Source organism: Tamandua tetradactyla, chromosome 8 (assembly GCF_023851605.1).
Source record: "Tamandua tetradactyla isolate mTamTet1 chromosome 8, mTamTet1.pri, whole genome shotgun sequence".
NCBI lineage: Eukaryota > Metazoa > Chordata > Mammalia > Pilosa > Myrmecophagidae > Tamandua > Tamandua tetradactyla.
Window position 1 is genome coordinate 56,016,780 of NC_135334.1, and position 17,465 is coordinate 56,034,244.

Here is a 17,465-nt window from a genome sequence, read left to right on the forward strand (position 1 = left end):
TGTATGCTTTTGTAGTCTTGAATGAAAGCTGAAAATTTTGATATGTTAAGTTATTATTGCTGGCATTTAGACTCTGAAGCATCTGTTCCTTAGGCTTGTATCCCGCTAGTGCTTTCCTTGAATGCCAGGAGCTAGCAAAAAGAAACCAAAGAAGAATATGAAGACAAAGGAGGAGGAGGAGCAGGGAAAAAAGGCAACACCTTCCCTGTCTTTGTCGATTGACCTATGCCAGCATTTTCTTTCAGAACATTTCCAAATAGCCATTTTAGAGAACAAGTCCAGGCCAAATCATAGGGGCCTCCCCATCCTTTCTGTGCATGTGCCTTTTCTTGTGCTTGAGTGTGTGACCTTTGGAATTGCCTAGTTTATGAACATCCCCTCTTCCCTAGGATGCAGTTTCATGGTACCAGGCACTTCACTCTGTATCACAAAGTCAGCCATCTCTTGCCCCAAGCTAACACTTGACTGCTCTCCCATAGCATTCTATAGGAGAACTCTGTGAACTACCTTCTGCATGCTGGGCAAGTTCTGGAATGGCTAGTCCTTCAGGCCACTATTGGACAGATTGGGACAGACATACATGCTCCCAGTATATGTACAAGAGTTACTCTGCTCTCTCCAGAATTAGGACCAGGGATCCACATTGGAAGCACATGCCAGCTCTGGGCTGAGTTGATGAGGGGTGGGGAGGGGCCAGCCAGTGTCAGGAGATCCTACCACTTTTAAGTAGCCTTTGTCTTGATTCATCACTCATCCTTTGTCTGCAGTCCCTTAACTCTTTTCTGTAGCTTTGATAAAGCTGTTTCTGCCAATTCTTGCTGGTTGTTCAAAGTTTCTATGGAGAGATGGAGTCCTGAAGCATCTGACTTACCCATCTTATCAGGACAGGAACCTTTTGTCCATTATTAATTTGGTTGCTTGCCTTTTTGTTCCTCAATTGTTGTGATTTTTTGCATATTCTGGAGAATAAACCCTTACTAGACATGATTTGCAAGTATTTTCTCCCATTCACTAGGTGTCTTTTCACTTCCTTCTTAATGTCCTTTGTTGCAATAAAATATTAAATTTTCATGAGATCCATTTTATCTATTTTTTCAATTGTTCCTCATGCTTTTGATGCATACTAAGAAGTCATTACTGAATCAAAGGTCATGAAGATTTCTCCTATGATTTCATCTAAGAGTTTTATAGTTTAAGTATTTATGTTTAGTCTCTAATACATTTTGAATTAATTTGTTTATATTGTTTGAGGTAGGGGTCCAACTTATTCTTTTGCGTGTGGATTTTCAGTTTTCCCAGCACTATTTGTTGAAGAGACTATTCTTCCCACATTTAATATACTTGGTACTCTCGTCAAAAAATTATTTGGTCATAGATGAAAAAGTTCATTTTGAACTCTCAATTATATGCTGTGGGTCATTGTGTATAACTTTATGTTACGTTGTTTTGATTGCCGTGGCTTTGAAGAAAGCACTGAAATCAAGTTGACTTGATATTTGGGGCCCCTTATGGTTTCATATGAATTTAAGGATTGGCTTTTCCATTTCTGTAAAGAGGCTCCTGGAATGTGGTAGAGATAGCATTGCCTCTGAAGGTTGCTTTGAGTAACCTTTGGTAGTAGCATTGAAATCTTAATAATATTAAATCTCCCAATCTGTGAACATGGGTTGCCTTGCCATTTATTTAGGTCTTTTAAAATTTCTTTAAGAAGTGTTCTGCAGTTTTAAGTCTAGAAATCATTCTCTTACTTCATTAAATTTATTCCTAGATATTTTACTTTAAATGCTATTGTAAATATAATTCTTTTCTCAATTCCTCTTCAGAGTGTTCATTGCTATATATGGAAACACAATCGATTTTTGTATGTTGATCTTGTATCTTGACACTTTGCTGAATTTATTAGTTCTAATAGTTTTCTTGACAGTTACTTTGGATTTTCTGTATTTAAGATTATGTCATCTGTAAAGTGGAAATAGTTTTAATTCTTCCTTTCCAATTTGTATACCTTTTCTTTCTTTCTTTTTTTTTCTGCCCAACTCTTCTGACTAGAACTACTATTTCTAAATATTATTAAATTACTTAGAAAATATTCCTTCCTCTTCAAGTTTTTGGAAGAGTTTAAACAGGATTGGTGTTAATTCTTCTTGAAATGTTTAATAAAATTCACCAGTGAAGCTATTTGGTCCTGAGCTTTTCTTTTTGGGAGGTTTTGATTACTGATCAGTCTGTTTATTTGCTACTTGTCTGTTGAGATCTTCTGTTTCTTCTTGAGTTAGAGTAAGTAGTTTGTGTGTTTCTAGGAATTTGTCCACTTTGTCTCAGTTATTTAATTTGTTGGTATACAGATGTTCATAGTATGTTCTTATAATCCTTTTTATTTCTGTGGGCTTGATACTAATGACCCTCCTTTCATTTCTGGTTTTATCTATTTGTGTGCACTCTCTTTTTACTTTGTCAGTCTAGCATCTAGCTGCAGGGGTAAAACAAAGGTACTAGGATATTAATTCTTATACTATCCATGGCTCAGAACAAATGACCTTTTCCCCTTATTTTTATAACCTTTCAATGCAAACATTAAAGTAATATGTGCTCCTTTGGAGAACTTAGAAAATAACCAGAATTATAAAATAAAAGATTAAAATAATCTGTAATCAAACCACTAATTAATTTCACTATGTATGTTTTAGTCTATTTCTTTCTAATCAATAATAAGTATATTTAAAAAGTACTGCTTCCTATCCCTTTTGAACCATATTTATCCTTACAGTATCAACCCATATAATTGGCTCATTAGCTATAGAACTAATGAGCTACATATGCAAAATAACAGAAGGAAGAAGAAGAAGAAAGAAAAAAATAAAAGGCACAATTATGAATATATGTAATGGTTAGTGAAGGTCCACATGAAGAGCTAAGTTGTGTTTTGAGTACTGTTTTATAATGCAAGGAAGCATTAATACCTTTTAGTGGGGTCCTAGCAACAAAGGTAACCTTTTTTCAAATTCACATTTGAAATAGAAGCATCCTTTATCTGGCAAAGATATTATCCTTTTACATCTATTTGAGTCAATGGCATTCTGTAAAACAACCAGAAAACCAGATGTGTGGTTAGGGGATAAACTTCAAAAGCCTCTTTTATTCCTTTTTCCAGAAAAATTTATTGAGCAACTACTTTATACCTTTATAATCAGAGCTACTTCTTTTTAGGTCAATTCCTACTTTCTTTATCTTTCTTTTTGCATGCCCGGTATTGTGGCTTCAGATGGTCACTTATTCTGCAGAGATTAAAGTTGTCAGGTGCTACTAGATGTGTACGTTTGATACTGCACAACTTTATGGAAAACTGTAATTCTATTACTTTTAAAATGTCACATTGCTTAGGTCTGTCAAAAATGCAGAGACATACATCCATATATCTGTAAATGATGGCCATAAAGCTGATACGGTAACTACAACCCATGGGTTTCCCAATTTGCAGTGATTCCCCCATGGCTGGTTTGTGCTATTCCCCTCTATCATCTTCCCACATGCATAAGTATATCTCTGTCAGAAAGCTATTTCTCTTCTACTTCCCTCATGGTTGTACATATGGAAGTTGCTATTGCCTACATACTCCTTTTTTCAAGTAATAATAATTGGCCAACATTGTCTACATGTCAGAGCAACCCCTCTCCCCGGGACTTGGAATTGCTCTGGTCCTAAGTGCAAAGCATGACGGAGGCCAAAGTCATCAGAATCCTTCCCCAGGATTTTTCACCTTAGGTTTGGGGTAGGGGCCCTATAATCTTCGGTGGCAAAACTAAGAAGATATGCTGCCGGGCCAAAAATGAAGCTGACCTGATGGTGTTTGAGTAGCTAATTTTATTTCCTGAGATTCCTGAGTCACTCAGAAATTATGTCACTCCTGGGAATTACCCTCCAGATGGCCCAGGCAATTCAATGGGTTTCTGATTTTTGCTTCCAAAAACATATGGCTAATCATGTTGATAAATTGCACTTGCTCTAGTAAATGACTGCTTAGACAAATTCTTTATACTTAAAGCTCTCAATTTGAGAAATCTTTCCCATTAAAGGAGCATTATTCTCAGTTCTCCCATAAGTTTAACTAGGTGATTCAAGGGATGGAGATAGCCTCAAGGATCGCCTTCAATCCTGTTTGGAAAAAGGCAGAGTACAAATTCTTTCCTTTTATGAAACTGATGCCGAGTGACCATATTAGTTGGTAGCAGTATCAGAGCTACGGCTCAGGTCTCCTGTTCCTATCTTAAGCTGTCCTACTTTTAAATGAACTTCAATATAATGCATGTCAACATAGAGCAGCTCACATCATTTTTATGTATGTGATTATTGATATTGATTATTAAATTTTCTCCTTAACAGCAAAGTTCATTCATGAATTACTTCTTGGGCACCTGAATACCAATAGGCTCCATGTTAGTTGCTAGTAACACTCCAGTGCGTAAGTGCCACTTCTGCCCTCAAGAAGTATACAATCTAATGAGAAAATACATTTCGAACATAATTGCAATTGCGTGTGATAATGGCTACTATAAGAGACTGCTATGGAAGCATCTGCGGAGAGGCATCCAGCCCCATCTTGCTTGCTGGGGTATGGAGGAAGTTGGTCAAAGAAAGTTCATCAGAGTTGATAACGATGTCAGGACCTTGCCATAACCAGTCAGGCCTTTCTCACTCCACTTTGTTAAAGTCCTATTAAAAATCACATGAGCTTCATTTGAGACTGGGCTCAGAGAAGGGGAGAAGGCTGAAAAATGGGAGTAAAACCTAGAGGGTGAAAAAAATATCAGTTACTAAACATCTCTATCCATGCCCCGCAATTTTCTATATACAACTAAACACCAATATTTATTTAATTTTGTATTCTTTCTCAAGTGTTTTATCTAGTACATTTTATGTTCACGGTTTAGTGTATGCCAGCACAGTTGTTGAGTTCTTTCACATATCTTACCTCATTTTATACACCTCCTCGACAACTTTGTGAAATTAGGACTGTTTTTTAAATAAAAAAATCATAGGTAAAGAAACTAGCCAGAGAAAAGTTATGGTGACTTCCTTGAGGTTACACATCTAACAGGTGGCAGAGCTGAGATCTAAGTCTCTCTACTGCATCTTCTTCCTTAATCTTAAATAAATAAATAGGCAAATAATAAATTTCAAGAGAAGCAGAAGAATTCTGATGCTGTGGAATGTATCTGTATTTCATCCAAAAGTTCAAAGCAAGATAAAATGAAAGCCTTGTAAATCAGTTAAGTATGTCAGCAGCTAATTATTTCCAATTAAGCTATGTTTATTCAGGATGGGCAGGGGACCTACAGATAGGGAAGAGAGTAGGAATAACCACTGCGAAGGTGTGGAAGGGGGAGAAAGTGCAGGACACAGCTAAGGAATGGCTACAAATCTGGATCAGTTAGAGCCTCGCCAAATAAAGGGAATCAGTAAAGAAGAGGCTACCAATTAAATTATGGCCATTTTGGTTGGTCCATAATTGGTGGTCTAGACTTACTCTGAGTAGGCAGTGTGAGCCAAGTGTTTTTGAGCTGTGATACTGGTATAGGTATGAATGTAACTGCACTTTAGTTAGAGCAATCAGGAGACAGTTTGGCAGGCATATTGAGGATGGTGTGCAATGGGAAGAAACTGGAGGCATGCAGTTCAGAGAAGACACCACGCAGAGCCCTAAGTAGAATGAAATGTCATAGTGATTGTGAGAAGTGCTCGTGAGAGCACATCACGTCCATCACCATCTCCAGGTAGAAGCAGAAAAAACCCTGGACTAATACGACCATCGCCTAGCAGCTGACAGCAAAACATATTAAGCAAAGTGTAAAGCCTTTGATGAAAAATGCCAGGTCCGTGGAATGAGCTCAAGGATTTTTGCCAAATAACAAATTGTTTAATTTAGTTATATCATATGTCAAATAGTTACATGATAGACATTTGAAATTGATGTTCCTTCTTTTTTACTTCCAAGTTTGTGGAATGAAGAAAGACATAGTGTTATTCTATATCAAAAAGAAGAAAATTATATAGTACATGCCAAGTGTTGCCTCAGGGAGATTGCCCTTTCTAGAAATGACTTTTTATCTGATTGTGGAATTTTGATGTTAAACATCAGGAATTTGGTAGGGAGGGGGAGACTTAGGTTATAGGGTTGGAGCCAGAGTTCTGGAAGTTAGCTAGTATCACTAAGCTTGCAAATACAAAAAGTGATTCAAAGATGGATTTCTTTTGCTTTATTAGCACATCCATTTTTACATGTTTTCATCTAAGCTAACATTATTTGAACAATTGTGGCCAAAGTATTTTGATTTATTCTAACTGGAAAAGCAAGAGCTTCAAACTCTTCACTAAAGAGTTTTTTGAAGGCTTTATAAAGAAAAGCCTTCTTTATGCATATAAAGAAAAGATAAAATTAGAGGTCTGAAAGGAAATTGTTAAGCTGGAATCGGCCACTGTTATCTCTATCTTAAAGGTGAGGCCCAAGAAAATTAAGTATCTTGCCTATGTACATATGCTATTAAATTTATTAAATAACATCAATATATTAATATTAAATATTAAACTAGTAAGTGAAAGATTTCATGGAATAACAGGATATAAAGTTTGTTTTTTTTTGCATGAGCAGGCTCCAGGAATCAAACCCGGGCCTCTGGCATATAGATATAAAGAATTTTTTAAAGGGCAAAATTAGGTCACCAACTTAAGTCTACCTACCTGCAAAGTCTTTAGTAATTCAGCCCCATTTTTATAAACCGGTCTAGTCAGTCTTCCTTTCATTTCACCTAAAAAGAATGGTGTCAAGTAATAACTGGAGAACAAGATAAGAACAGGCAGTTTGACTTGAAAAGTAAATTCTGTTGTGGACATGTATCCCTTTACCCTCCCACTGGAAATCACCCACATCTAGAACTATTTTTAGGTTGCAGCCTGAATTTGTCACTCTGCTGGGGCCTGTTCATTTGTTAACTCCATCCACTCATTCATTCACTCAACAAATATCTTCCAGGTGCCTCATTTCTGCCTGGCACTGTACTAGACACTAGACATAGCAAGGAAGTCCCCAGAAATTTCCAGTCCAGTAAAGGATACAGACAAACAGGCAAGCGGTAGGTGCCAGAATAGAGAGGTATCTGCCCCAGCCTGGAAGAGTCAGAGGTGACTTCCCATGGGAAGTGATCACTGAAGAATGGTCCAAAGGGAGAAGGTGAAGAAAAGGAGACCCTACAGCAAAGCTTGTAATCATGTGAGAGCCTACTGTGAATGCCTACGCATTTCATTTGTATACTTCATTTAATCCTAACCCATAAATGTGGGTTGCACCTACCTCATTTTACAGATTAAGCAATGGAGGTTCAGGCTTTGGATTTATCCCACAGTAAGTGGCAGAACCAAGTTTTGAAGCTTTGCTCCAAAACTCCTTCTCATTTCTTTTGATTCTGCTGCTTCCTGGGACAACAATGTTCCATTCACAATTCTCAGACTTTGCTTTTCTCAGAATAAAAGCATTTACTCTTAATAGGAATAAATGATAAAAGAGATAATTGCCTATAATTGGCACTCAGGAAATATTACTTTAAACTGAATTGACTAAGTGCAGCATATACCATGGCTAAGTAGCTTATCCTGTATGTGTCTTAGTTTCTGTACCTGTAGGATAGGGTTAATATTATATTCACCTTCTAGAGTGTGGAAAGGTTAAATGAGATTATGTATGTAGTGTACTTGGCACAGTGCCTGAGTAAGTGTTGAATAAATGTTAGCTATTGTTACTATTGTCCTTTTGTATCTGGTGGGGGCGTTTCTGTTCTCCGGCTGATGAACGAGAAAATATTTTTACTGAAGTCTGCTATGTCTTGATTAATGGGGTTTATTAAGTCTGGCTAAGTAATAATTTGTATGTTTATGTTTATTCTTTTTTCTCTTTTTAAGACCAAGTATTGGATGCTCTAGCACCATTTCAAAAAAAGACACAGAGTGGGAGCAGTTTAAAAAACAATTAACTTGAGAACAAAATAGAGGCAAAAATCTATGAATGTTTTGATTCTTAATGGTTATTAGTGCAAGCTGTATATTGCATATTGGATTTCACAAATGTATGTTAGGTACGAGATACTCTAAAAAATATCTTAGAAAGTATGTTTGCTTAATATTAGGGTTATTGAGCCTGGTAGTAGGAAAAAAGGCAACTCCAGAGCCCAGGAATTTAACAGAAATGAGTAAGATAGGTGGCAAACTAGACAGTACATATGTGCCATTTAAGGACATTTGAAGTTTAAAAAGAACAGCAAGACAGCAATTCTGTGGGCAAAATGTAATGTGCTGTAGACTCATCATAGATAATTTTTGAGATCTAGAAGGAAAGCACTGGCTACTTGCTGCTTCATTCCTTCAGCAAGCATTTCTAGAGAGGAGAAGAGCACAGCAGTGAAGAGAGGGCTCCGAGTTTGAGTCTGGCTCTGCTCTGCAGAAGGGTTGGAATTTCCAAGGGTTGTATGAGTGGGACTGAAAGTCCGGGCTGGAAAAGTGGCGGCATGTTTGATTTGCTGACTATATGATGCTGAGCAAATTGTTTTACCTACTATAGTTCAGTTTCCTTATCTGGATTTTTGTGAATTAACTTAGTCAACACAGGTAAAGTACTTAGAATGGTCCCTGGTACATAATAGGTTATCAATAGGTATCAGCTAATTTTGGTAATATTATTGTTTAGTGACCCCATATGCATTAGACAGTGTGCTAGGAGCCAGAAGCGCAAAGATAACAAGATACTATCCCTGTGTTCAAGGGGACAGACAACAGGCAGTTCTCATACAATGGTACACACCCGTGGAGGTGTACTCAAAGGGCTAGGGAGCACTGAAGTTACATTTCACAAGGGCTAAGAGAGTTCCGGCCCAAAAGGAGTGAGAAGCATCTTGTTCCCTGAGTTTCTGTAGTCTGTGGGAGGCCAAGCATGCCAGCTCTTTCCGTCTTAATTTTTGATGTGTCAAAGAGAACAGGTTGAATTAGTGGTTTCTAATACCCCTTCCTCTTACATATTTGATAAATTTTTGTAAGCTTAGGGCTGTGTCATGGCTGAACTGTGGTACCAGAGAATGCTAGAATGATGGGAGGGAAACACCCTGGCAGATAAAGGAAGATAGCTGTAAGGCACAAGGCTCTGGAGCTGAAGAAAATAGGGAAGGAAAAGGGCTTGAAATGAACTTTGATATCTAGAATAGCTAAAGAACAGAAGCTGGGATAATGCTAGAGTGGAAATGGGGATGGTATTATCAGAGGGACAATTTGGGGGCTGACTTTATTTGTGAACTTTCCTTCTCTTCCTCTTGCCCCTTATCTCCAGGCTAACAGTGTGACTGCCCTGTGTTGAAATTATACAATATAGATCTCTGTCCTTCTCAGTTTCTGCTAGACTAAAGTCTAGTAACTTTCAGTCAATTGGCATCATTAAGCCCTGGTTTTTCTGCCATTGCCTCCTCCACTCCTTTCATGGAGGAAACAAGGTAAGATGCAAAACCATGGGCTTTGCATTCAGGTAGACAGGACCTATTTATTGGCTGTAGGCCCTAAGAAGGCAGCAAGGGGAAGGAAAAAATAAAATGTCTAGGGGCTTCAAGGATAAGAGTTTGAAGCCAAGTTTGACTCTTACTGTAAAATCTGTAAACTGATTTTACTGAAAAACTGTTAAATTTCATAATTATGAAAGTTGAGTGAAATGCTAAGTTTTGAGAAGAGCGCCAAGACATGGTGCTCAGAAATGGTGAGCCCCAGTGGATACTCTTGACTGCAGTGAGAGAAAGCAGTTTCAAAGGAAAGTGGGATGGTGCTAGGGGAGATTGAGGGAAGACGTGCTAAGCAGACAAAACTACAGGTGCCCACTATGCCAGCCACTACGTTAAGTATTAACGAAGGCAAACAAGGCCTAGCAAAATGGCACTTACGTGCTCAATAAGTGAGTGTTGAATCTTTTTAGAGAAAGCATTTGAAAATCTCTTTTCTATGTGAGACTTCTTACCTTGACGTTATTATCCAGCAGACCATATGCTCTAATTAAAATTTCACAGGGCTGAGGAATTTAGTGCCCTAACCTCAGAGCCTTGTGTGCACTTGGTGTGTTGTTTGAGGTTGATGTATTTGGAAAGATTAAAGAATTCTTTGCCAACGTCTAACCAGGCAGATGTGAAAGTTTTCTGCTAGGAGTTTTTGCTCTCTGGCATGGGGAGGGTGGGGGACAGGGGTCAGAGATTAAGTAATTTGCCTCAAGACTGATGTTCTGAAGAGCTAATTTAAAAACTGAGAAGTACCTAGAAGCTCAGATAGTTAGGTTTACGCGTGTCCCTGTATGGGAAGATTAGAATCATTGCAGCTTGAAATTGCAGTATTAAATATTATTTCCAGAAAGCCTACACCTGAGATAAAAAGAATAGGGTCTTCAAAGACATTCTTAATGTGTAAGAGTAGGTCTCAAACCTGGCTGCACATTTGAAAGGAGCGGGCATCCTTTAAAAAGTACCCCTGCTGAGGTGCCTCCCCAGTAAGTAGGTCAACCAAGAGTAAGCCCCTAGTAACAGATTTAGTTGTTTTAACTCCTCAAGTGATTTAAATATGCAGCCATGATTGAGAAATAATGGCTTAGACATGAAACTATTTTGATACCTATTTTAATCAAGGGAGATACTGTGATGTAATGGAATGCACCAGACTCAGGATGAGAACTGAAATCAGGCCGTTTGTGTTAGGAATGAGTTTTGCCAAGATCTTGCTCTATCCTGGGTAAGTTACCTAACCCTGTTGCCTTTCAGATTTCTTATCTTTAAATAGAGCTAATAGTTCTTTCTGACCGATTGTTGCTAGGATTGGATGTGAAGATTATTTTATAAACAAAGCACCTGCAATATGCCCAGTATGTAGTAGGCACTTAATAATAACCCCAGTAAGTAGCAACCATTTGTTTTTAGTAAAATGATTTGTCAGGAAATTTAAACCTATTTCTCAGGCTTGCTTGTCAATATAAATTTAAAAATTCTCAGAAGAGACACAAAGCTGAGCTCACATCCACCTAAAGCAATCAGTACAATAGAGTCTTGGAATTATGTAAATACATCATAGTCAGATTCAGTCCAGGTGTTGGAAGTTATAGAATATGTAAATTGCCTTTATTGAAAAAGATACATTGTATTGTTAGTACTCCTTAGAATACATACAAATAAAAATTCCTGGGTGGTAAAGAATACCCAGGGCTCTTATCTGAGACTCTAGAAGTTTAGCTCACTAAGTTTATTTTTCAGAAACTTAAAACCTCCAGATGGTTCCTTGGCCAGATTAACCCTGGGTTACCAGTCTCTCCAAGAGCATCAACCAATTGCATTCTCCCTACCCCAAAATGTCGACACCCCTTTTCAACATGAAAAAGTAAGAATGTTCATTGCCCAGATATCCCTAAAGATTGGGAGAAGGGTCAAAGGAGAAGGAGTTGTTGCAAGACAAAAGATAGGACTTAGCAAATGAGTATGACTACTGGATCATTATACTGATATTTATTTTTAGTCTCCAGGGTCTTAGAGTAGCTAGAAGTAAATACCTGAAATTGTGGAACTATAACCCATACCATACCCTGAGATTTGTTCCATAACTACTTGTTAAAATGTACTTTGAAATTTATTGCTTTTTTGTATATATATTTCACAGTAAAAATTGTTAAAAAAAATATCGTGACAAAAAAAATTCCCAGGTGGAATTTTTCATTTAAGCCAGCAGTTCTGTTTCTGTACAATCACTTGGGACATGCAGACTTGGTTGAATCTACTTGGATGCCAAGTAGTTCAATCAATTATATCACAGTCTATTTGGTCAGAAGTTTGAACCTGCAGTTCTGTCAACCAGGATTTGATTAGCAAAGATGGCTTTAGACTGAAAGTAAGATGGACATTTGCTCTGTATTGCTTTTCCATCTCTTAGCTTAACTCTTTTTGTCTTTAATCTCAATGGTGTGTAGAAAAAGAAGAGGATAGGAAAAAAATGTTTGTAACTCGGCCAGCATTACAAACCAGGCTTGCTTTAAAGCCCTGATTGTATCCTTTTGCTGTTTTTATGCTGGCCAAGTGCCCTGCCCATTCTTTTTTTTTCGCATGGACAGGCACCAGGAATCAGACCCGGGTCTCCGGCTAGGCAGGCGAGAATTCTGCCTGCTCAGCCACTGTGGCCCGCGCCATTCTGTGCCTTTTACTTGAGGAAATAATAGGTGGAGTGGAAGGAGTGTACACATTGGGGCCATTCAGCCGTGGGCTCACACTTGGCCCCACCACCTACTAGTAGATGACATGGCGCCTGCCACTTTGACTTTTCTCAATCTTAGTTTCCTCGGCTGCAAAATAAAGGAATAGAATACACACATATAAGTTTTATGTGTTGATATAAAGTTAATGTGCACACATAAGGTTTAACATATATTAGCTAATGCTCCCCATGAGATACACTTTTTATAGATGAGGAAACTGTGGCACAGAGTGGTGAAGTAACTTTTCCAAGGTTAATCAACCATAAAGTGGAAAAGCTATTTTAAACCTAAATGGGTCCAGCTCCAAACCTGTGCTCTAAACACTATGCACGTTGCCTTTTTGGTGGCAAGTACATGGTAAATAGAGTGGTAAATATCAGTGCCTAGTCTACTCCCTGGTTCCCTTTCAAAATTTCTAATCTGAAATATGTATGCCATAGAGACAGGTATTTACTAAATTCTTACTGATCAATTAATTAGTAAAGCAGATTCTGTACTACACATCTATAATAATGGATTTGTGTAGTATTGGATTTATTAATACTTCCCCTGCAAAAAACCTCAAAGACTCTACCTGGCCAAGTGAGCACTTGAGACTCTACAGTGCACTGGCTCCAGATGCCCTTTCCAACTTTTGTTATGCCTTTGTCATTTACTCAAACCTTGCTGTGGGTAAGCTCAGTCAGGGATGGGACTTATTCTATCATCTTGATCTTTGTAGGTTTAGTACCTAGTGGGAACCGAAGTAATTTTAATTGAATCAATGAATGTGGCACAGTCACAGTGAATTGATACTTTGTCCAGATATGCAGTCTAAAAGCAGGTACCGGGCGCGCCAAGGTGGCTCAGTGGCAGAGTTCTCGCCTGCCATGCCGGAGACCCGGGTCTGCCCATGCAAAAAAAAAATGGGCAAGGCACTTGGGCAATGTCATGCCGAAGACCCGTGTTGGATTCCCAGAGCCTCCCCATGCAAAAAAGAAAAAAAAACACTAAAAACAGGTCCTGCTACTCCTTTGTTCTGTTTCCTTTATCTAAATCCTCTTTCCCTTCATCTCATGTCCCAGCCCTAACATTAGTCAGCCTTTGCTTGGTGAGTTAAATTTTACAATCTTTCACCACCATCATCTTATCTTTTACTAAAATAATGCTGCTAAGCTACCACTAACTGGGCTTAAATTTTGCATGATTTTCACGTAATGGTGATGAACTCTCATTGATTTGTCCACATTAGAATTTAATACTCCTCATTAGTAGATTTTGCCAATTTGCACATTATTGAAAGAGAATACTGTTTTACTTGCACATGAATGTAGGAGTGGAAGCTTAAAAATGCTGCTGGAAAATCTAATTTATATTTGGTATGAAGGAGGTTTTAATGTTTAAAACTTGTTTTTCCTGACATAGAAACATGTTTTTATTATAATACAGGAAAGAGAAATAAACTAAGATTTATTTAGCCATTTCTGGGCCTAATATTGTGCTGAGAGCTTGTATTTGTTCTTGGACTTGATCTTCAAAACGATCTTAAGAATAGTTATAAGAGCCAGGTTTTGGCATCAACCCCCAGTTTAAGGTCAGGCCCTTCGGTTCACCCACTGTGTGATCTTACTATCTCCAAGCCTAAGTTTTCTCATCTGTAAATAGACATGATAATATCTCATGTTTGGTATTTGGGGTGGGATTTTATTGCCTCCTTCCCCAACACAAAAGCAATAATCAAACAGGAATCAAATCATTTATTTAATAATGGTTGGTAAAGTTCCTTAAAAGTACCCATGAGGCTGGGTCTGGAAGGCTAAGCCAGGCTACCCGTTCCTACCTTCCTCGACTGTAAGACAGTAAAGGTAGGCTCCTCCTCAGCCACATAAACAGGGTCTGGACTCAAGAGCAGAGTTCTGAGCTGGGGCTGTCCTTGATCCAGGCCCTGCTCATATCCGATTACTGTCCAGGAGCAGGTTGTTCAAGGGTGACCCAAGGGAATGATGTCAGGAAGAGAAAGAGATGCATAAGGCATATGTATAAGGCATATAATGACTTTAAGGCGAGGGGACCCCCTCCCAGCAGGGAGAAGTATTGCTGTTCTCTGTGCACTGGCTTCCATGGACCGAGGCGGATAATCAAGCTGAAGATAAAGACACCACCCCCTCAACAACTACAACGATAAAATTAATAAGAACGAAAAACTAACCTTACCTTACGGAGCTTTTCTTTTTTGCATGGGCAGGCACCGGGAATCAACTGAACCTGGGTCTCTGGTGTGGCAGGCGAGAACTCTCCCACTGAGCCACCATTGCACCGCCGTACTTTATGGAGTTTTAAATGAGATTATATAAGATTACGTATATAAAATGACCTCACATTTTATATACGGCCATATGCTATAATGAAAGCAATTTTCAAATAAGAAAAAATATTGTCATCAACACCATTCATCGATGAGGAAAGGGAGGCTCAGAGACATGAAATCTTGTCTAGTTTAAAAACCAATAGCAAAAAAACAAGATTAAGACAACAGAAATAAGGAAAAAGGAATCAGAACTTCACTTTGTGGTTTAGGTTTAAAAGTCCTCAGAAGCAGTTTTGTTAGGATTCTGTAGAGGGAAGATGAGTAAACAGGCTGTTGTTTTGAACTCCAAAAGTTACCTTAAGCTTTCATAGCAGGTGAACTCAAGGATATATTCTGGTTGGGACTTGAAGGATGCTAATGGCAGTTCCTTCTACTGTCATGAGTTATAGATTATAATTTGGAAACTGCCACTACTTCTGATGTTAACCATGTACTGGGACTTCATGCAATGAATGCAACACGAATCAAAAAACCTTGGCATAGATACCAAAATTAGGGATAAGTAGAAATACTTCAGCTTGGAAAATGTGATTCTATAGTAAAACAATTAGAGAACAAGAAAGTCTCCACATTGTCTATAGGGGAACACATCAAACAGGTACTATAAAATGTGATAAAAACAGTCAAACTTAACTTTACTAGAGATCTTCACTTTATCTAATTTATCTCAACAAGTGATTATTTAGCATGCAGGTAATAAATACTCTGTATATCTTGACTTTCTGGCTAGCAGAGAAAAGGCACTTTATAGTATAAATAAACAACATATTTTAAGTTCAAATGCTTGCTCCATATTTCCCTCAAATTAAAACATATTTCATCTTGAAATTAGACTCGTATTTCTGATTTAATATTTTCCTTTCTTAGAAAGCCTATCCATCAGAATTATCTAGGTAATGCCACAGTGGTAAAAAGCCTCCAAAACTCAGTGGCTGAAAACAACAAAGGCTTGGTTCTCACTCATGCTATGCTTTGTTCATTATTTGCTGGCTGGAGCACGTGGCTCTACTTGACCCTCACTCATGGAATCAGGTCAAGGGAGGTTCCATTTCTGTGCTTCCGTGATGCGGAAGTAGGGAGAAAAGAACATGGTAAATTGAGCGCTGACTCATTGCTTCCGTATGAAAGTGACAGGCATCATTTGTCAAGTCATTGGCCAATGATGGTCACGTGTCCGTCCATGCCTAACCAGGAGGTCAGAGCAGTGCAGTCCTACCATTTGACTGGAAGGCAGAGAGTCAGAAATATTTATCACAGTAACAGTGACTTCTGCAACAGGTATATTATTATTTCCATTTCATATCAAGATCCAAAAAATGTTATGGGACAGAAGGTGAAGATGAGTCTAAGTTCGATTGAAAGACATATGTTTCTTTTATAATGTTATGCTGTGTAGTGTAAGAGCATGTGAAAATTCTGGCTTTTATGCAATCTACTGAATTCACCAAACATTGTTCTTCATATATAGTGAAACAAAATAGATTTGCTCACTTTTATCAAGATCTGAAGGTAGATTTATTTTAAGGGAATAAATAGGAGTGAGGGGAATAAAAAGATGGTACATGGATAGGGATACAGAAATATGTAAATGAATTGCCATAAAGACTGCCCTTTCATAACAGAGATCACTCTGTCCCAGAGTTATTTTAGCATGTTGAATAAGAAAAGTTATTTTGTTTTTTTTTTCCCTTAGGAAAATATAAACATTGATGAAGCCTCCAGATGCCTGGTGAAGCACATACTTGCAAACGAGTGTGACCTCATGGAGTCTATCGAGCCGGACATCGTGAAGCCCCATCTCACATCTTCCAAGGTTGCCAGCTGCTCAGGCTGTGCCAAATCCTAGTGGGCTGCTCTGTTAGTAGATGGTGGAAAGAATCTCATCAACCCAAGCATTGTGCCTCAATTTTTACCATTTCAGGTAAATGACAGGACAGGGATATACCTGTGATATGTCAAAGATCTGTACCTGTATCTTTCCTAGAAGAGAGAAATAGCAAATGTTCTTTTATGTTTTTTTTTTCCTTTCCATCAGAACAGTGTTTACAAGCCTTTTAAATATTTAGTCTGTTATGAAATTCTGTCTTGTAGCTGACCAACATTTCTGTTGGTCAATACAGAGCCAGCACAGTGTTTGTTTCTTCAAATCAGCAGAGGCCCCAAGCCTTAAAGAGAAGAGGGGAGAAGGGCAGGCAAGCTGTCAAGTTAAGTATTGGCTTCCTCCTTGCTCCTGGTGCCTTCGTCCAGATTTCATTCCATTGTCTGATGTTCTGCCAGGTCTATTAAATGGAAGCAGTATCTGTTCCAGAGATGACCTTCATTCTTGGTGGACCTAGGAGTTGTCTCTGATTTAGCTCTTCATAGTCATTTCCACAGGGTTTCTGTGCTTTTGTTGCCTTCATGGTCACTTACCATACCCTAAATGCTGATTTAACAGAACACTGTATGAAAACACCTGCCCCCTGTATGTGCCTTTATGTTAGCTTCCTCTGACTTAGCTGCGAAGACACATCTGTACTTGTATTATATATTATGTATGTATTTTCACAAGTGAAAAATAAAACATTCAAAGATGCTGTTTCTCTTTCTGAAAGTGCTTCAAGTGTCTTAGTGTGGTGGACTTTTTTTTTTTACTGTGTAGCCAAGCTTCTCAAGATACATTTATAAAATTTTATTTCAAAAGGTAGATGGGAAATGAACACTTCAAAGAACTGTGGGGTACTATTAAAGCTGAGGTAAGTCTATTCCATCTGCATCTATGTTTAAATTGACTTAGAGGCCAAGAAGGTAAAGTGTGTATATCTTTCTTTGCTTAATCAG

General features: G+C 38.2%; 1 protein-coding gene across 1 annotated transcript in view; it reads left to right on the top strand.

Moving 5' to 3' along the window:
- RAB38 (RAB38, member RAS oncogene family) overlaps positions 1-17,225 on the top strand; it is a 70,057-nt gene extending 52,832 nt beyond the window's left edge. The window contains exon 3 of the mRNA XM_077113326.1: positions 16,339-17,225. Within this exon, the coding sequence (XP_076969441.1) occupies positions 16,339-16,491 (153 nt within the window). The 3' untranslated portion in view covers positions 16,492-17,225. The remainder of the gene's footprint in view (positions 1-16,338) is intronic.
- Positions 17,226-17,465: the final 240 nt, after the last annotated feature.